This window comes from Phalaenopsis equestris, unplaced genomic scaffold, assembly GCF_001263595.1.
Source record: "Phalaenopsis equestris unplaced genomic scaffold, ASM126359v1 Scaffold000550, whole genome shotgun sequence".
In the NCBI taxonomy this organism is placed as follows: domain Eukaryota; kingdom Viridiplantae; phylum Streptophyta; class Magnoliopsida; order Asparagales; family Orchidaceae; genus Phalaenopsis; species Phalaenopsis equestris.
Window position 1 is genome coordinate 188,716 of NW_018164990.1, and position 22,034 is coordinate 210,749.

General features: G+C 33.1%; 1 protein-coding gene across 1 annotated transcript in view; it reads right to left on the bottom strand.

The window, feature by feature from the left end:
- Positions 1-7,528: 7,528 nt before the first annotated feature.
- LOC110029110 (UV-B-induced protein At3g17800, chloroplastic-like) overlaps positions 7,529-22,034 on the bottom strand; it is a 22,779-nt gene continuing 8,273 nt past the window's right edge. Inside the window, exon 3 of the mRNA XM_020731235.1 lies at positions 7,529-8,517. Coding sequence (XP_020586894.1) covers positions 7,722-8,517 — 796 coding nt within the window. The 3' untranslated portion in view covers positions 7,529-7,721. The remainder of the gene's footprint in view (positions 8,518-22,034) is intronic.

Genomic DNA, 22,034 nt, shown 5'->3' on the forward strand with positions numbered 1-22,034 from the left:
AGGATTGATTAAAGAGTAAATGGGTAGTTTTGATCATAATAAACTCTTTTGGATGTATGAAACATAAGTGATTAAGGGTCTGTTTGGGGCAGCTGCAACTTATTGAATAATCTGTTAATAAGTTGATTAAAAATAATTTGCCGATAAGCTACGTGCAGTGGTTATTATACATTTTTTTTTTTTTTGGAAAAATCAGGTCACTTCCTGAAAGCTATCACCACACTTAGATAGGTGCGATGTGAAAATGTTATTTTTAGCATTATGAAAACACATAAGCTAAAAAAATGCAGTTTACCCAAACAGTTCAGGTGCTTTTTCAAAACACCACCGCACCAAATAAGCTGCCCCAAATGGACCCTAAATGGTAGAAATCGATGCCTCACTTTTCTACAATAAAGCTATAACTGTAATTCCCCCCAATTTATAATTCAGGAGTTAATTAAAATTAAAATGATCCCTAAGTGAGGGGTTAGATTTTGAAAGACGATAATTCACTAATTTAAAACCCCTAACTAATGTTTGAGTGACATGATCATTGATAAGGATTAAAAATATCATATAATTTGACACCCCTAAAAATATTGAATTTATCTTAATTCGTAAGGGCTTAGCAGTGAACTAGACTTAATTTGGATTTTTTAATTGAAGTTCAGGAAATATAACTACTTGTGAACATTTTGCAAACACTATAAGCCCAGCCTTAATTGTAGGCATAAAATTATTAATCACCTAATCTTACCCTCAAGGGTACCCATTTATATAACTTTTAAGTGAAACATTAAATGATTAAATAAGTACCTCTCTCATGAGATAATTAAAACATCAAGTTTACTGAGCAAAGGGTATTTTGATCGGTCAAACCCTAAACTTAACTTCGGATGATTACTTGAACAATATAATAAGTTCAAATGAACTTGGAATGTTTCAAAGGATCTGAACGATTGTTTGGGGTCAGGCTCAAAGCACCTTTAGTGGGGGTGTAAACGAACTTAAACTTTGACAAAATTGTTCGGTTCGTGTTCGGTTCATTTGAAATTTAGTTTGTTTTAAATAAGCTCGTGTTCAAAATTATTCGTGAAGTCACTGTATCGTGTTCGTTTCTTAACAAACGAGTCGAACCGAGCTGTTTGCGAACGACAAGCCAGTTTGACATCCTTATTATCAATATATATAAATAATATATTATATTAATTATATAACTTATATTATATAAATATATAATATTTATATTAGTATATTACTAATATAGTATATTAATATATTATTATTATTATTATTAATTTATTATATATTATAATTTATAAATTTTAATTTTTTAAAATATCATAATTTTTTATTGACAATTATTTTAAATTATTTTATATTTCAAAAAATAACGATTCAAACGAGAACAAACACATCACTGTTCGTGTTTGGTTCGTTTAACTAACTGAACGAAAAAAAATTTGTTCATGTTCGTCTTGTTTACCTATCGTACTAATAGAACACGAAATCATTCACGAACCGAACATGAACTACTCATGAACAACGAGCTTTTTTGACAGCCTTAACCTTTACAATCATTTGGATATTTTTGGAGGATAAATGAACTATTATACTTTGCTCAAGAAAATCATCCATTAAAACTTCTAGGGAGCCATCAGGTCGCAACACAAAACTTATTAGGGGTAGTTTAAACATTCTTCCTTGTATTCCTTTCCTGTAACTTTATTTAAATTTCTGCAAAAAATTATATATACATGTTGCAAAAGCTAATCTTTCAGTGGGAGCAGCAAGAAGATGATAGGTACTCTTTTACAGTTTTATTTAATTTCTGTCATTTTACTTACGACAATTTATGCTTGCTTCAAAATATTATACATGTTTGGTTGTAAACATTACTTTACCTGCAAAAAAAAACCTTTTCAAAACCAATAAACACTTTTTCAAAATTAAACAAGAATTTTAAAACCAAAAAATTATTTTCATAACACGTCTCTTTGAATTTTTGGGAGTCCCTCGGATCAAGTAACCCATGGTTGCTAATGAGATCTCTCCAGTTTAAATGGGTTTAACAACTCGTTTAAGCTAAGTAAATTTAAAAGAAAATAGTGATACTAGAACGAGGGAACTGTGAGATCCTAACCGGTGTCGCTCTAACCAACTTTAACCCCTCCCCTGCCCACAAAATGATTGAACTTAAGTTTGGCATTTAAACCTTTAGACCTTAGACTTTAGGACCACTACATCAGCGAGGAGCTCAGAGCTAGCACTGTGGGTAGCACAACAAAAACAAGGATGTACAGAAGAACAACTTCGAGAGAGCAAACAGATCTACAACAACACGAGGATCTACTATAGTAAATCCTTCCTTAGAATTAAACAACAAGTCATAGGACTTTGAGGTAGTCCGCTTAGTGTGGCATAAATTCTCAAACTTATTTTTAGGCCTTTGCACAATCATGTTGTGCAATTTAAGCCCTAACTCATTTTAGGATTTCAAGGTTGTAGTTTGTCAGGACCTAAATCCTCCTATATTCCAGGCTATTGGTATGATTCTGTCATACAAATGTATGCTCTAAATAATAACAATTGGCAGGATGAAATATTTAATATCTTATCACCGAAATTGAAGCCAAACCATAGGATATCTTGGGAAGTTACCGAGGTTCTCCTCAGGATTTGTGGCATTTCCTAGTCCTTTCTCCTTTGGATTCCAAAATAAAATATTCCAAATTTGAGCATTTCCCATTTCACACCTCTTTGTCTGATGTTGTCCAACCTTCAAAATTCCTACCTTTTGAAATTCTTGAAGGCATGATTTTATGATTTAAATCGAGAGTTTTCTTAAGTGACGTCGATCATTTAAGATGTAATTAACTATAGGGGCTTGAAGGAAGAGAATGCAAAAGAACTTCAATACATTTAGTAGAGAGGATTTACGATAAGTGTTTATCTTTGAGACTATATTTGGTTTTAATTTAGATTTCTTGTTTGTGTGCATGATTTCTACTTTTAAACTCATGTGTAGTTGTGTTTTCTCCATAGATTCTGAGTAGTTTTTTTTATATTTTTCCTTAAAATGATAAGTAATTAAGTATTTAAAGGAATTTGTGTGAAGTATTAGACTTCAATGTAAGAAGAAGTTGTGATGATTTGAAAGTTTGTATTTCATTTACTTCTTGATTTGGTCAATTAAGATATTAATACATGTTGTGAGAACATGTAAGATCCGGGATGGTATTGTCTCAGTCAACAAATTATTAGAATCACATAATGATTTCATGGATGAGAACATAGTTCATGGGGTTAAGTGCAAATAAATAAAGAAATAAACTTTTCAATGGTGTAGAATTAGAGGACTTTAGAGTGAAAGGTTAAAGCTCCCAATTTGATTTATAGTTTTAGGTTTTGATACGAGATGTTAGCCCTCTTGTAGAGGGAGAAGAGGGAACTCTAGACTGAGAGCTAGTATCTTCCATATCTAACCAGTCTTTAAGACTATTCAAACTATAGATTAGCCAATGTTCTTTATAGCATCTCTAGTAAAGGTAAATAATATTATTGCTCCTATTTGGCACAACACATATAACATACTTCTACAACAGAATTTTTATACTTACTACTGATTCATGATAAGGAAAAAAATATTTTACTTATATTGTCTTCATCTTGCAAATGATTAGTTAAATTAATTAGTTGCTTACTTTATTTTCATAAATCAAAAATTACAAAAAGAATCAATTTTTTATTCTTATTATAACACCTTAAGTTTAAGTAAGAATATTTTGCTAAGTAGATTTTTGTTATCTAAACTTTCAAGCTTTATAAAGTGCATATTGTCAGTTTCTATGTGGGTTCAATATTCGGAGTTTAATCAAAAAATTTTATATTACTTGATAACAATAAATATACTTGCATAGTATCGCATAATTAAATATTATAACCGTATTCTTATTTGCTTCTTAGTGAAAAATTTACATAGCTTTTTCTTTGAATCATGTATTTAGCTTAGTTGTAAAATATGAATTTTTATTAAGGAAATTAAGCTTATAATCGCGTACATCGCATTTTACATCTATATAGAAATTTGGGATCAGTCAGCACATAAAAAATCGTTCGCAGACCAAACGGATGTCATAAATTCTTTAGTTTATCTAATCGAGTCTCACAGTGAGTAGTGTATCTATCCTTCGAGGTACGTATATTGCTTACATTATTGTCCTTGATTATTTAAATTATTGTCTATTGGGATCTATCCGGTCACGTATTTTCAAAAAATTAAAATATTACTTTTTCAAAATTAAAACAATATTTTTCTAAAAACCCAATTTTTTTATTATATTAAATTATAAACACACACACGCACTTTTCCCCGCCAACTAGAATAATCAAGGATCCTTTGGTAAATCTTAAAGTAATTTTTAGAGCATTTCTATAAGAATTTGTCAAAGTGAAGTCATAGTGGCAACTCGAGAAGGATTTTAAAAGAAAGTGGGATCAAGAAGAATGCTACAAAAGAGACAACATTAGGACATCATCCTAAGTTTTCATCTTTTTTAATCCTATGTGTTATAAGCATGTCTATCCATGTTCATTTTTATTTAGATTTTTCTTAAGCCTAAACTAATCCCCTTTTCTAGCTGTTGGATGAATCATGTTCTTAGTTTGATTAGTTGAAGTTAATTATATGTATTCGATGTTTTAATTTTCCTTATATCATATGTGTTTCATTTGACTTGATATTAAACTATAAAGTTTATGGATATTTGTTAAAAACAAAAGAGGCTTAGTCAAGATACAGAAGTGGGGGATGGATTTAACGTGGCCAAAATATTGTAGTGAATAGATCATAAGTTTGTGATAACTGTAAAGAATTTGTTTGGTATTTATTGATATCCTAGGAGTGCTAATGATACTTATCATATTGAATATATCATGGAAAGATAGGTAAATCATGAGAGAGTGAGAGAGAGGGAGTGCAAAACACATGGCATTCAAAAGAAAAGTGACACCCACATTTGATCAAACTTTAATATCATTAAATCAATTGACTCCTTAATTTGATTATCGACTTGTCTAATCATCACATATAAAATCCAACATTTAGAATCTTCATACCCTTACTTTTTTACCATTTAATTAAATCATCAATCAAGTTAAACAATGTCTTCTTTTTTATCTTAGTGTTAGGTATTATTGTAACATCACTCATATATAGTCATTTATATGATAGTTCATTGATATAAATTTAATTATTATTAAGTCAAGCTCTACGAGATGGTACGATTACTCGTCATTTTACTACTTATGTGACCATATAATCTAACATTTGCATTGATAATCACATCAAATATGATCCTCAACCCATAGTCGAGCCAATCATTTAATCAAGCATTTCAAGATTCATCCAATAATATTTCATATGAATCAAAACTTCTAATTTAGTGAATTAGCCATGGAGGAACCGGACACATGTATTTTAAACTTCTTAAAAAATTGCAGCAACTTCAAGTACAATAGAGTGTTGAATGATCCTATCAGATTGATGATCTTTTCTTTCCAATTGAGGGATAAAACAAAGGGCTAACTCAACTCTCTTCCCAGTGAACCCATAACGAGCTGGGATAGCCTGATGTATAAGTTTTCATCAAAGTACTTCTCTCAAGGTAAGACTGTCAAAATATGGATCAAGCTTTCTAATATTGTACATATGGGGAGATCTATATGACACAAGTAACATCTTGTAAGGAAGTGCCCACACCATGGGCTACCTTTATGGACACAAGAATAAATTTTCTACAACTGATAAGTAGGGCCAACAAAGACAATTATAAATGTCATAGTAGGTAGCACCATCATAAGCAATTTCGTAGAAGGCAACTTATGATATTATGGAAGAAATGTCGATGACAACTACCACTAGACAAGCGGGAGGATTTATTTAAGAAAAAAATATTTATTAATGTTCATTGCTTGCACATTTAAGATTGAATTATTAGAAAAGCATGTTGCCCCTAACAAAGGCTTTTCATTAAATAAAGGTGCACCAGCTATGTCTTTTATGAGTCTAAACACATATTTTTCTAAGAAGTAAGATTGGAACATGCAAAATCTTAAGTTAATTTTACTTTCTTGGTATAAAAAGGGAATAAAACATGCAATGTTCTTTGAGAGGACCTACTTAGTTGCCTTCTAAGCCTAAACTGATAAGCTAGTTCTTCACATTTCTTAAATCTTAAGTTGACTAATATTGTGTTCATCATGATGATATTGGCTTCTTATAGTTGATCCTATGGCTGAGAAAGCATAATCACTAGACGTGTCCAACCTTGTTGATCCAAACTGTTGACTTCCTATAGTTATTTAGTCAACTTGATCAGAATGGCATTAGGCGCACGCACATTCTATAACATGTAAGATTAAATACAATATAAATGATCCAAGTATAAAATTTAAATTAGCAAAAATCATGAATTAGAATTCTTAATAGCAACTTAATTTTTTTTTAATTAGAAGCTTCAAATGGTCGAAGGCACCAGTAAATTAGAGCAATATGTTTAAATATCCATAAACAAAATCAATAGAATTCACAAATCCCTCGAGCAATTACATTTTTTTTTTCAATTTCTAGTGAAGTGATTATGCGAAAATTATAGTGAAATAGTTTATGCTTCTTGACATGTAAGAAAGTTATGAAGTAACCAGCAGTAGACTTGATGGACACATTACGGAGGCTGAGAAGCACACCAGAAGTGGGAATTATATTAGAAGTGATGAGAAAATTTTGTTAAGTATTATTGACTTAACCAAGGGTTGTTAAGAGGAATAGGGTTAATACGGTATAAGAGGTGTAGAGGTATGGTTCCTACAGGCATGTGGAGGTGTAATAGACATAATTCAGGTTTAGTTTTAAGGCGAAACCTGAAAGCAAAAATGGCATCAGTCAGAAGATGATCAAGGTTATTTATTGGTTTTGATACGAGGGCTAAAATTAACAGAGGAAAATCCTATATTATAACCTTTGTTGGCGTATAAAAAGAAGATAAAAACTTGTTCGAGGTACCATGAACAACGTTTTCGATTGCATATAGCCACCATGGCTTCGAATGAGGTCATACCTTTTTCCTAATTTTCAAACACCTATCTTTCAACTTCAAGCCACCACCTAACTTTAAACCACCTCTTCAACTCAAATTAGAATTTTAAATATTAAAATGATACAAGATGTCATTATTCCCATGTATAAATAGTATATGTGATACATCAATTATCATGTAACAGGCATAAATCCTACATTTATTTACATACCTTGAGTAAACTAAACGATTCCAAACCACTAAAGCAATTGTAAAACTGTCAACCTCATCCGATGATCCCAATGTTTAAAAAAACAAAAAAATTAATGCAAAATGCGCTAAATATTTCAACTCAACTGTTTCCAACAGTCATATGCACGAGAAGTGTACGCTAGGCAGGTTATTCAGAAACCTAACTGTACCTTCTTGTAGGTTTCACGCTTCTGTTTTCATATATTTGTAGGTTAGTAGGTTACATGGGGTATAACGCGGATATAACCTCTCAATACCCTCTGAATAACCTCTCTGACGTACGGAGTGCTGTTTAAGTCTTACGTACGCAAATTTTTCTCCATATGCACAGACGACCTACGCTCTCAAAAGAGCCACGGCCAAGGAAACTATAATTTATTGATTCTAATACATTTACAAAACTAGCACTCATTAGTTGTCCTTTAATCGGCACTTAGAGTCCACATACCATTCCACATCCCACAAGAAAGTTCCAAAAGCCACTGCTTCCAGGATCAATCTTTTTAATCCTGAAACTAAAAGAGTAACAACCTCATCCTTGTCAAGGGAACTGGTCTCCGGATTTCCAAACAGAGCCCAGCTGTGGTTCTCAATTAGATTTGCAGCCTCAAAAGATCTCAACTTTGAGCATAGCTTTAAAGTGGCTGAATTGAATCCCATCATGTAGCCTCTTAGCTTATCAGCTTTACTTCCCTGTGCAGCAGCATACAGGGAAGCAGCTTTGTCCGCAAAACAGCCTAGAGTGGCCGCATTCTCCCGGCCCTGCTTCCAAAAATGGGGCCGAGATACATGCATTTTTTGATCCCATAAATGATCTTCGTTGTTTGAAGAAAGACTGAGTTCCAGAGAGTGTCTCAGGTTGACGGATTTCAGGAAATACCCATACATTATGGAAGCAGCATAAAGCCGGCCAAGCTGTAGCCTCTCAATCTTAAGTGTTGTCCAGTTGCCGGTGGAATCAGATTTCCCCTGCAGTCTGAGAATGTTTGAGAGGTGTTCTCTCACCATATCCAGAAGCTCAATTCCATGTATTGATCCTAGTTCTTGATCCTTTGATGACCAGATGTCAATCCTACCGTTGCTTATGCATTTGGATAAGTTGGGGACCATGGGGACGTTGATCTTATAGAAGCTGTGGACTATTAGCATGTACATGACCTCCTCAGCTGCTCGCTGGCACTCAATTTCTTTCATTTTTGCTATCCTCCTGTGATTCAGAATATTAATGGATGAAGTCAATATTTTGGAGAAACCAAAAAGGGTACATTCGTTAACACTAAACCCACAAAGAAAGATTTGGATGTTAAATAGAAACTACAGTTATCATTCCAGACAAAGCAATGTAAAGGGCCAATTTAAGAAAAACAAATAGAACTGAAGATTTTTGAGTTATGAATCTCGTGATTTCTCTTCTTAAACGAACGGTCATGACTTAATGAAGCAGAACAACTTCAAAACGAGTAAAATTTGGTTCCTGAAGTCCTCACAGCCTACAAGTACCAAATTCATTCTGTGAGGAACTCAGTATTTGTTTAGTAAGACACCTTTCACTCATCAGTGAATTAAAGCAAAGGTCATCTGTATGTTCCAATTGCAAATAGAAATTCAAAAAAGCAGGGCCAAACTTTCAATGACAAAAGCTAACATAATTATGTTGCTCATAGCCTGGTTTTCTAGTTCAGGATTAAGTTCAGTAAACTACATCAAAAGAAAATAGGTTCAGGACAGCAACCTAGAAAAAAAGGTAAAAAAAAAACTATGAAAAAGTTAGTCGAGAAATTCCGGTAGATTTCAACGTCTACAAGAGAATTCCATTCCCTGAAGTATTGACTTATTTAGAACTAAGCAACTAAACTTCTTCAGCCATATAGTTCCAGAAATATCATTGCTTCAATCATACGATCCCTTCTAAGTTCTAACCTATCAGAGCTAATCATTAAAATCAAAGTTCTAACCTATCAGAGCTAATCATTAAAATCAAAGATAGGTGCATGTACCAAATCAGAAGTTTGTTTATGTAGATCATTGCTACCCAGAAAAGGGGATAAAAAAATATAGCTAATGGTACAAACTTTACTGCATTCAAATTCCTTTTATCATTCATTTCGTAGACCTGACATGAATTTAGTTGAGAATATCCACAGCGGAATTAATATTAATGATTCCTCTCATTAACTAATATTATGTTGCATCTGTCAAGCTGTTGATGAATATAGGACATGATTAAAAGCTGCAAACCGCCAAGAGTAACGAAATATTTTGACTTCATCTAATTTTGTTGCGGACTTGTATCATAAAACAAATATTAGAATAGCAAAGTTGCTTCCTGTTAATAAATAAGGATTATTGTCCAGGGAAAAAGGTTGAGCACATAAAAATGCATCATTCTGCCGTCATGCAAAAGTGCATGTGATGATGGGGACCTCTAGGCATTATTAGCACCGGAAATGCAAGTATGTGGCAATTCAATAATATTTCAAAAATAAATTTTCCCTGAAAAAAAAGAGTGATCAAAGCTAGCATCTAGAGATTCTTCAATTTGTTTTCAACCAATGTGTTGCACATTCAAGCATAGGATCATTCAAAACTGACATTGCCATTTTACTTTGCATTTAACAGCTTTGTTTATGCAGTTAAAGTGCAGCAATCAAACCTTACCTCACCATAAGATAAATTATGATAAGACTTTAGTCATTCATGATATCCAACAATAAGACTGGAAAAATCTAAAACAATCTTGATTTTTGAAATGAATATAAAAAGTACAAACCATTTGATCTATACTTATATACGTTCTATTACTGGGCATTTTGAAAGATAAACATACCCAATATCAATTGATCAAAATCAAACCTATAATTAAGTTGCATGGGTGCATGCATGGCAAGCCATGGGTACATTAGAACACACCAGGGTTCATGTAGATTACATATTCAGCAGCAATCAAAAGGGGACAGACGAATCTCATTCAAAATTCCTAATTTCGTGTCCATTAAGAAAAATGTTTGGTCATGCATATAAAGGAAAAAAAGTTAAAGAAGCCCTTAATATGACGGGAATTATCTTGAGAGTCAATCTCTCAATGTTACACAAATCAAAGAGAGAACTCAGCTTTCATCAAAAGAATATCATGCACTTTGGTTTTCAATAAGAAAAGTACTCATGCGCCATCATCAGTTGAATGAAAAATGATTCATTTTCAGCTGTCATTAACTATCATAGCCAACTTGATCCATTGTCATCATCAGTTCAATGAAAATTTATTATGTTCTCCCCCATAATGTTTATATTCAAAGACAAGAAATGAATTTAGTTGAGCTTGAGAATATAAATAGTGAAATTTATAGAAATGATTACTCTCGTGTATTGATGTTATGTTGCATTGGTAAACTTGTTGATGAGCTTAAGACGTGATTAATAGTTGCTAACCAGTAAGGGTCACGAATTATTACAACATTATTTGAAAGTTTATTCTGTGCATCCATCAAAATGCAAATTTTGGAATAATCAAGATGCTTTTGGTACGAAAAAGTGGTAGAGCCTCATTTATTTTGTCAGTGGAAAAGGCTGAAGCTCTTTAAACACATCAGAATCATCCTTGATAGTGTGCAAGCGAAGCTGTGGAGCTCAGGGGGTACAAATATGCAAGTTTGTGGCATTGCATAGAGCATTTCAAATTTTTACACTTCCATTTGTTTTGCATAGCATGAACACAACATGCGCACGTTCATTTCCATCTATAGTTCCCTCAAGCACTTATTTCTTTTTTATTGTGGTTTCAATTGCAAGATTTGGATTCTGTTATCACGACCCGACCCAGGGCCTGGAACTAACCAAGGCGAGAACAAATGATTGCTCAGTAAAAATCAATTCTTCGCTATTTCTATTACTAACAATTATTCAAATAATACACGAAAGAACCACTAAAGAAAACAATTAAAATAACAAGTGGAAATTTGTATCTTTTTGTTTGTTACTCTTATTTTCTATAAACATTTGATCCTCTTTCATCCATCTTGATAAAATGTCCAACCTAGAAATAATATTAAGGCAACATAATGAATTATCTAGAAATAACACAGAAGTAATCACACTTCTAAACTAAAGTAATCTAAGGAAAAAGAATTCAATTTACATGTTGATATTTTATATCATTACAAGAAATTTATAATATGCTAGCCTTTCATATTTTTATAAGGAATGTGATAATATGTTAATGAATGTATCAATGACATTTTCTAAATGAAAATAGTCAACCATTCTAAATGCTACTACTTTATCTTTAATTTATTTTATACTATTTACATACACATTTATCTCTGTGAGGATCACCTTCAATAAAACTTAATACACCCTTAGCCGAAATTGCCTCGTCGGCTCCCGTAGGCACAACGGCTATTGATATAAACATCACAATTGTCTAAGGTAGAAAGGCTTTTGTCTGTCTCCTAGCCGACATTGCCCCGTCAGCACAACGATTACCAATGTAAACATCACAGTTGTTTGGGGAGATAAGCTCTGGTCTACTTGCCCCTAGTCGATATTATTCAATCGACACAGCAGTTATTGATCTAACCATCACAATTAATCTGGGATGACAAAAAAACTCTACACACATGAGTACACTGACCTCCCCTGTCTATATCAATATTAAGTAAAATTCTCCCTGAATATGGACATACAAGCATTAATATAAAAATAAATTATTCCAATATATATTTATGCGTATTTATTATTATTTTGTTATGCAACTATTTATCATACATAACTCTCATATCATGCATATATTTTATCTCATGCGTATCTATAGCCTCATGCATATTTTTTTCTATCATATTTATCATGTCTATCATGCAATTTTGCATATCATGTCTATTATGAAGATTATTTCTCTCATGCATATATTGTATATCTTTTGTCAAGCATACATTTTCTAATCTAACAGTATGAAAAATCTAACTAAAGTAGAACATATGTAGAGTCAAACATACATTTTGAAATAAAGAAAATTTCTAAAATTTAAAAATGTAATGACTCACTTCAATTGTCATGAAAAAATCTTAATCTTGGGTAACTAGCTAAATGTTGCAGTGACTTCTATATTGAGCTAAATAACCTATAAAACATAAAATTATACTTTAAGATTTAAGCAACTCCTATTAATCAAAGTCATCTTCTTAGCTTAGGATTAATTTTCCTAAATTTTAACAAAGTCATCCTACGTATAGCTTTCACACGCTTGCCTCGAAATTGATGTTTCAGGTAAAAAATATGAAATCTTAAACGACTTAGAAATTCAGGAAATCTTAGATCATAAGTTGATTTAACTCAAAAAATAATTGATTTGTCAAAACATACTTTAAACGGTCTCTCGACAACTCCGCCCTACTCCGAAGTCGTCAAAACTTCTTCCCTCTTCTTTCTCACACTTCAAATCACACTTTCTCATTCACTTGTTTTATGTTAGAACCCCTACGAAAACTCACAAACCACTCATGACACCTCCGACACAAGATTGATGCCTCTGACAGCTACCGGAAACGAACAATACATGAAAAACGAGGCAAAGCTTGAAATGAAAACAAAGGAAAGAAATCAATGTATGAAATAGCGTGAAATAGTTTCATACTCCACCCCGGAGCCCTAAACTGTTGGTTGCAGTACTCTGCAGTCTGCACAATAGTCGAGTGCTACTCTTGCAGGAAGAAGAAATAAGGAGAGGGGAAAAGGTACTCGACACTCTGAGGCTCGTTGGACTTCACTGAGTTGCTCACCCCTTTTTGTCTGCGTCTGCGAACTGAGCTGCAATCGCAGCTCCTCACACATGCTTCTGTTGAGCGCACGACTAAGAGGGAGGGAGGGACGGAGGGAGAGAGGGAAACCAAAAGGAGAGAGAAATCAAAAGCGGAAGAAGAAAATCGAAGACTGGAAGCCATTCGATCAAAACCCTCAAATAAAAAGGCGTGAGGCGGTTTGGAATAGTGAGGGGATTAGGGAAGGTTAATTAAAAGGATAATTAATTTATAACATCTGATTTTTTATCTTTAAATCTATTCACAAATTATATATGGTATTATACATTGAATTGATGGATTTTTCGTGTAGAATTTTATAAAATTATTTTGATTGAAATCCAAGGATCCAAATTTTGGGATATATTTTCAGTCGCAAAATCTTTAATCAAATTTCCCAAAAATTGGTTATTACAATCTCTACCCTTATGAAATTCCGTCCTCGAAATTCATAAACTCTACATTAACTATATATTTATTAGAATGAAACATAGGTGATTATAAAAATCTTTTCTTGTGAAGTAATAAATAAAACATATGTGAAACTATACATCTGAAAAACCAACATAACACCCAAAAGACAATTCATTTATCAAGCTTTATGCATCTGCAATGACTGTAACATTCTGGGGTACAGTAGATTCTACATTCCCATCGCTGACCTCTTCCTTTGGATCATCCATAATTTTGAAATAAAAATCATAAAATTTAATTAAACTTAATTAAATTTTTTTAATTTTTATTATTTATAACTTAATCTAATTATTCAATTGGATTTTTCATTAATATTCATGTTATTTAATAAAAATATTTTGCTTTGATCTAAAAATCTACTCTGATACCACTTTTGTCATGACCTAACCCCGAATTTAGATTTAACAAAGATGGAAACAGACGGTCGGACGGCGAAAATCAATTCTCTGTTGTTTTATCAATTACTAATAGTTTAATATTTAATTAATACATGAAAGGGCAGCTAAAAAAGTAATTTAAATTAATAATTAGAAATTTGTACCTTTTTGTTTGTTATTCTCATATTTTATACATATTTGATATCTTCTGTTCATCTTATTCAAATGTTTAAATCTTAAAAATATTATTAAAGCAGCATAATGAGCTATCTAAAGATAACTCAGAATCAATCACACTCATAAACTATATTAATTCAAAGAAAAGAATTTAATATACAAACTGTTATTTATATCTTTATAAGAAATCTTATAATGTCAGTCTGTTATATTTATATAAGAAATCTGATAATGTATTATCTTTGTTTTAGCTTGTTTACATACACATATGTATCTGTGATAATCATTGTTAAAAAAATCTAACACACCCTTGGTCAATATTGCCCCGTTAGCACAACGGCTAATGATGTAACCATCACAATTGTCTAAGGTGGAAAGATCCTTATCTGTCTCATGACCGATAAAATATTGTTAGCACAGCGGCTACAAATGTAAACATCACAGTTGTCGGGAAGGTAAAGTTTGGTCAACATGCTCCTGACTGATATTATCTCATCGGCATAGCAGTTAGTGATGTAACAATCATAATTGTCTGGGGCAGTTGAAAAACTCATGCATCAAATAACATGCATAATGATCATTGCTTTGTTGTGCAACTATTCATCATACATAACTTCATATCATGCATATCTCTTCTCATGCATATTTTTTTCTACCAAGCTTATCACGCACATATATTTTCTATCATGCTTAATATAGTGCTTCGAGCTTAACAAATTTTTACCCTTGATAGAATTTCAGTTAGTTCTTATTTATACAAGATTATACCATTGATCATCAATCTAATTTGTTTGCTCATTTTCATGGAAATTGAAAAAAAAGGCATTAAAATATTTCATGTGCCATATGATGACTATAGTATTCTGCGTTTCCTATTTTGGTTTTATTCACTCCTTATCATGTCATATTTCTTTCTTTCTTGAGTTATGTTTTCCTTGAAAAGTTGCAATTAAGAGAATATGATTTTTCTCCACCTTTTTACATGATATCGCATTGCTCCGCCTAAGCCCCTCCCTGCAGCCGCCAGTCAAACCTCTCCCAAATCGTCTCCCCGCAGGTAGGCCCCCTCTGCAAGACAGTTATTCCTTCTCTCTGGTATTCTCTACTTGAAATCATACTTGGATTTCTCTACAGTATACTCCCTCTCTAATGGAAATCATGACCGGGCCAACAAAAATTTATCTCCAGTGGAAATTATCGGCAAGATTTTCTCTCAAGTGAAAATCCCAATCTTGTGAAGAAAACTTGCTTTTCCATGTGCTTTCATTGTCTTGCACCCGAGCAGCCACACCCTACAGGTCCTCCCTTAACATATGTCATCAGCCAGCCAAACGTTCCTCCTATTCCTAGGCAACCTAGATATCAGCTGCACCCTGCTGTCTTCCTACCTTCATAACTAATCCTTCTCGAGGAAGCATGGCAATCGATTCTTACCCTACGACATGAAGATGTCTAGCTCTACTTTGGAGATTAATTCGAAATCAGCGACTAGGAATTCAACCAAACAGCTCAGAACTCTCCCACTTTATTACAAACCATAAACTCAATGGTCATAACTTTCTTCAATTGTCACAATTCATGCTTATGTACATTTGTGAAAAAAGGAAAAACGAAACAACTCACGAGAAAGGGTACAATTCATGACTTCATTGATCCTAACCATCGCACATAGAAGATCCAAGAGCATATGGTCATGTCTTGGTTAATCATTCTATGACCACAAAGATTGGAGAAAGTTTCTTGTTTTATAATACAACGCAGGAGATTACGAAAGCTGCTCGCGAGACTTGTTCTAGTACCAAAAATAATACAAAATTGTTTGAGATTAAAACAACTGCATGAACTCAGAAAAGAAGACTTGTGACTTAATACGCCAACAAATTTACAATGTATTGGTTATAATTAGATATATATGATACTTATGTATAGGAGAGCCATAAAGATATTATGTTGTATAAAACAAGAGTGGAGAAAAAGAGCATGATCAAGTTCGTATTGGTTTAAATAAGAGCTTGGATGAGGTTGAAGGAAAAAAATATGGGGATGAAACCTGTTCCTATCACTAGGGAAGCCTTTGCTGAAATCAGGAGAGAAAAGAAAGGAAAAAGCACATGATGGTTAGAAGTATGGATTCATCAAGCACCGAAAGCTACAACTTGTATCACACAACCCTTTTCGTGAGTCAAAGACAAAGAAGAGTCGTATGTTGTGTAAAAATTGTAAGAAACTTAATCGCACAAAGAACAAGTGTAGGAAACATGGAAAATCTACAAACTAAAAATCGGGGGTAAGGGGAAAAAACCAAGGCCGCAAGACCCATGCTGCTACCTTTTTTGAAGAGTCGGCCGACCCTAGCCCCTTCACTAAGGAACAACTAGAGGCATTGAAGAAACTTCTTTCAAGCACAACAGAATGGCCTCCCAGCTTGATGATACACCAAGGTATCATGTCTTCCTCCAATATTACTAACAATGAAAGATTTTTGTCACAATCCAGCCCATAACTTAGAATTAACAAAAGCAAGTAAAAATTAAATTTTTCTATAACTAACATTTTAATAGTGAATGAACCACTATAAAAAAATAAATTAAATTAAAACAATTAAATTTTATCTCATATTTTATTGATCGCGTCTTTTATAAATATTTTATCTGTTATCGTTCATCCTTTAATCAAATAAATTAAACCTGCAAAATTAGTTTAAAACAATAGTAAGCTAGACAGAGCTAGTGAATACTCATACTCCTAAATTATAATAACTTAATGAAAAAGATGCAAGATGCATGTCAATTTAAAAATATAAAAATACTTGATGCTTTGTACTATCTAACATGATCAATCAAGTTGATTCTAAACATTTATCTAGTGTTACTATAACGTTTACATATAAATATTGTTTTAATCTAGATATAACTGTCATAGAAGCACTGTAAAAGATTATACCACTTAAGGGTGCTTCAATATCAAGATATCATTTTCCATTTATGTGCAAGAATACATTAGTGTTTCTCCGCTAGTAGTTCACTTCTTCCTCTTCTTATCGTCAATTTCTGCTTCTACTCCCTTATCCTCGGCTTGCTATCTCTTCCTCTTTCCCACTGTCTTTCACTCTCTAATATTTGCTCGCTTCTAAAATAGTTCAAAATGAGACAAAGACCAAGCCTTCTGTTTAACTTGTCAGCTATCGACACATCTATATCAAAGGAACATATGTCGAAAGAGATATTTATTATTATTATTATTATTATTATTGATTTATTTACTAAAATTATAGCCCACTTAGTGGGATAAAGTTTATTTTTGTTGTTGTTATTAATATTATTCTTTTTTTAATTGGTTACAACAATCTTTCATTCTTATAAAATTTCGTCTTAGAAATTTACATAATGTTCTCCAAATTTCAAATCATTCTCATTAAGCATGCAAAATGTTAATCACCCATAAATTTTTAATAAAAGTTTATATTACATTCTTTAAGATGGAAAGTAGGTGTGATAGAATAAAGCTCCGATACAAGAAAAATAAATCAAACTTCACCATCAAGTGAAACGTGGTTATATCACACTTGAAGAGACAATAACATCACAATAATGACACATTCTCTGATAAAGACATACACTAGAATGATACTCAAATAATACACGATAAAACATGAAACTCATCAATCCCTGGTAGCCTCAACATGAGCAGTGGGTTCTTCAAGCTCTCTCCTAGTAAGAGGATAACCTCAGGGTGAAACTAGTTGTCCCAATTAAACTTGGGTAGGAGTTGAAGCTGTAGAGTCTATCCTTCTCTGCCCACCTCTAATCTTCTCTGAAGGAACTCCAATTGATTTCTTTTCTTTTGATGTTCTCCGGGCAAGTGAAGGCATATCCGATAAATGTGACCAGGCTGGCAATACTAGTAGCACGTATGAGATCTCACAAACATTTACCCTTATGTTGCTTTCCACATTTGACATGGGTGACTACAGTGCTATGAGAACTGCTACCACTGAATCTATCAGAATTGAACTTGGGTTTCTTCACATTGAATCCTTCTGATTGATCCACATGCTCTACTTCATCAACACTTTTCCTCTTACCTGTCCCCTTACACTTCTGAATAAGCTGGAAATCAATCTCTACTCGTCTAGCTCGCTCCACTAACACCGAAAAGTCATCGATCCCCGAAGGCATCAATGACTACCAGATCGAATCCTTTAATTTTGAAAGGAACCTGTAACACTTCTCTTATGCAGTAGCTATCAGTTGTAGAGCATACCTTGAATGTGCAGTGAACTCAGCTTAATACTGCATAACTGACTTCTCTCCTTGCACCAAGTTGATGAACTTGTCCTGCATCTGGCTTCAAGCAAATAGGGGTACAAACAACTCTCTGAAAAAGTTCAACAAAATCCTCCAAACTTAGCATCATGTTGGGTATGTCCCCTAACCTATCCTGACGCTGGTCACACCACCACCTTTCGGCTTCTCCATCCAACGCAAAAAGTAGCTAAAGATACTCTTCTTTCGTCAGGGCACACCATGCAATCTAATATATTCTCTATCCTCATTAGTCAGTTCTCTGTTTCAATCGAATTTTCAATTCACTTGAATAAATTTGCTCTTATACCACTTCTGTAATGACTCGATCCGGGGTTTAGAATTAAAGGAGGGTACAGACGGTTGGACGGTGAAAATTAAATTTGTTCATAACCAACATTTTAATAACGAATGAGCCATGATAAAAAAAAGAATTAAATTAAAATAGTTAAATTTTATCTCATTTCTTGTTGATCGCATTTTCTATGCATATATTCTCGGCTATTAATCAAATAAATTAATAAAAAAATTAGTTTAAGAGAACAGTAAGCTAAACAGAACTAGTGAATGCCCTAAACTATAGTAACCCAATGAATAAGAAGATAATATACATGTCAATTATACTGTGTAAAAATATAAGAGCATTTAATGGTTTGTCTATCAAACATGATCATACAAGGTGATTCTAAACATTCACCACGTGCTACTATATCGTTTACTTATCAATATCCAAGTATAAAATCATCACAAAAATCAACGTAAAAACTTATACCACTTAGGGTGCTTCAATATCTATATTTATTTTATTTACGTGCATGGGTACTTTAATGTTCTCATGTTAATACTATAAAGAGGTGACTATCATAATCAAGCATGCACATGCAAACAATCAAAATAATAAATCTAATTCCTATTTTTTTCATATCATTCAATAACAAGAATCATGCATTTAAATAGCATTCAAATATCTGTGGCATACACACAATATGATCATTTGAATTTAAAGATCCATTAAAATCTATCTATCATAGGGTAAGTCAAACTTAGGAGGAACCAAATATTACTATAATTTAAAAGTATAAGTACTGATTTTTTAAGACGGTTCTTGTAGTCAGTTAATCTTTGATGTCCTCTATTTAGTGTCCAAAAAGGCAAAACAAAATATTTCATCACTTCATTATTGCTATTACTCAAAAGTCTAAAGTTTTTCCCAATTACACCTTATTTTAGATATTACTATATGCTCTAAATTAACAAACATAAGTATTACTTACCTCAATTAAATTTGTTTGTTTGGACGTTCCTCGATCACCTCTCCCGATTAAATTTTTGAAATTATGGTTTAATTAAAAAGACTATCAATATTTTAATAGCTAAACATATATATTAAATTGATAAGTAATATGATAAAACTTTAACTCACCTTAACCTTTCTTTACTGTTGCCACCCTCTTCTCGATCCAAAATCTGAAATTTCTATAACTTCAACCCAAACATAAATAAACCTTAGTATTAACACATACTAATTAAATGTATATATATAAATTCAAAAAATAATATTATAAAAAACCTTATCTTAAAAAAGCATTAGTCAGTCTCCCCTTCTCGAACGCAGTCTCCGCCCTTCCTTCTTCTCAGATCGAAAGCTTCTTCTCCCCTCTTTTTCTTCTTCATGCAGGGCAAACCGCTTGAAGCTCTTCCTGGTCGACAGAGGCGTTGCACACACACGCGATATCTTCATCCCTTGCACCGGAGCCACTCCATTATTTATTCCTCAATGCGAACTTGCAAGTTTGGGCGGAACCTCACCTCTTCTTTCACACGCTCACAGCCCTTCTCCTTCCGTTTGAGCATCGAGGACGACGCCTTCTCCCGCTTGACTCTTCTTCCCCTTCCTTCAACAAGGCACACACAATATGCCTTCTTCTCCTTGATCACTCGCACGGATGATAGGAAACAACACAACAAGATGAACATTTGAACCCTTTCTTAGCTCACTCGACTTCACTTCTTCTTCTCTTCTTCTCTTCTCCTTCACCTTCTCCTCCTCCTTCTCCTTCTCCTTTATCCTCGGCTCGCTTTCTCGTCCACTTTCCCACTGTATTTCGCTCTCTAGCATTCACTAGCTTCTCTAATAGTTCGAACATGAGAGAAAGGCCAAGCCCTTTATTTAACTTCCCAACTATCGACGCATCTATTTCGAAGGAACATGTGTAGAAACAGATATTTATTATTTTTATTTCATTTACTAATATTAATATTTTTCTGTTCTTTAACTATTTATTATGGATTTCATCCTTGGATAACAAATTTAGATGCTTCTGATCACATGATTGGAGATATTCATGCTCTAATCAAATACCAAGAGCTCCCAACTCCAAATTTGTTAAGCTTACTAATGGATCTTATACCAGGTTATTGGGAAAGGAGAAGTAAAAGTCTCCAAATATATTCAGCTCTTTTTTAGGTTATATGTTCCCCAATTAGATTGTAACTTACTTTCAATTAGCAAGCTTACTCATGACTTGAACGCTATTACTAAGTTTTATTCTAAAATTAGTGAATTTCAGGTGGTGGATTAGGGAAAGCTAATTGACAATGTTAAATTTAATCAATATTTATATTTGCTCAAAATAAAATTATTCTCTTAACACAATTTTGTTCTTCACCATCATCTCAAGAGTGTTATATATAATTCTGTTAAAAGTCAAGTTTTATTATAGACATTATCGTCAGGGTCATCCTAATTTCAATAATGTTGCAAAGTTATATCATCATCTCTTTATTAATAAAAACTCAGAGTTTTATTAATGTGAAACATGTCAATTGTCTAAACACACTCGTCATTTCTACCATGTCTCAATACAAACCCTCACAACCTTTCTCAACCACCCGCATTGCATTTGGGAACCATCAAAACTGAAATCCATCAATGGAGCCAAATGATTTGTCTCATTTATTGATAATAACACTAGAACTAGTTGGATATTCCTCATGAAAGAAAAATCTAAAGCTGCGCAAAAATTTCAAACCTTCCATAGCATGATTTCCACCTAATTTCAATGCAAACTTTATATTCTAAAAACTCATACTGCAAGGGAAAACTTCTATTATATTCTTGGACCGTAACTTACAAAGAATGGTATCATCCATGAGAGTTCCTGTATGGAAACTCTACAATAAAATGAGATAGCTTAGAGGAAGAATAGACCAGCATGTCAATTGTCTAAACATACTTGTCATGTCTACCATTGTCTCAATACAAACCTTCAAAGTCTTTCTCTATCATCCACATTGCATTTGGGAACCATCAATGGAGCCAAATGATTTTTCTAATTTATTGATAATAACACTAGAACTAGTTGGATATTCCTAGGGCTGTAAACGAGCCGAGACTGAGCGAGCTCAGGCCCGGCTCGTGTTCGGCTCGCTCGAATCTGGCTCGTGTTCGAAATCGGCTTGTGTTCGAAATGGCTCGTGAACAGTGTGTTCGTGTTCGGCTCGAATAACATTTTCATGTTCGTGTTCGGCTCGTGTTTGGCTCGAAAATGGCTCGTTAGAATATAAAATTATTTAATAAATATTATTTTTTTTAAAAAA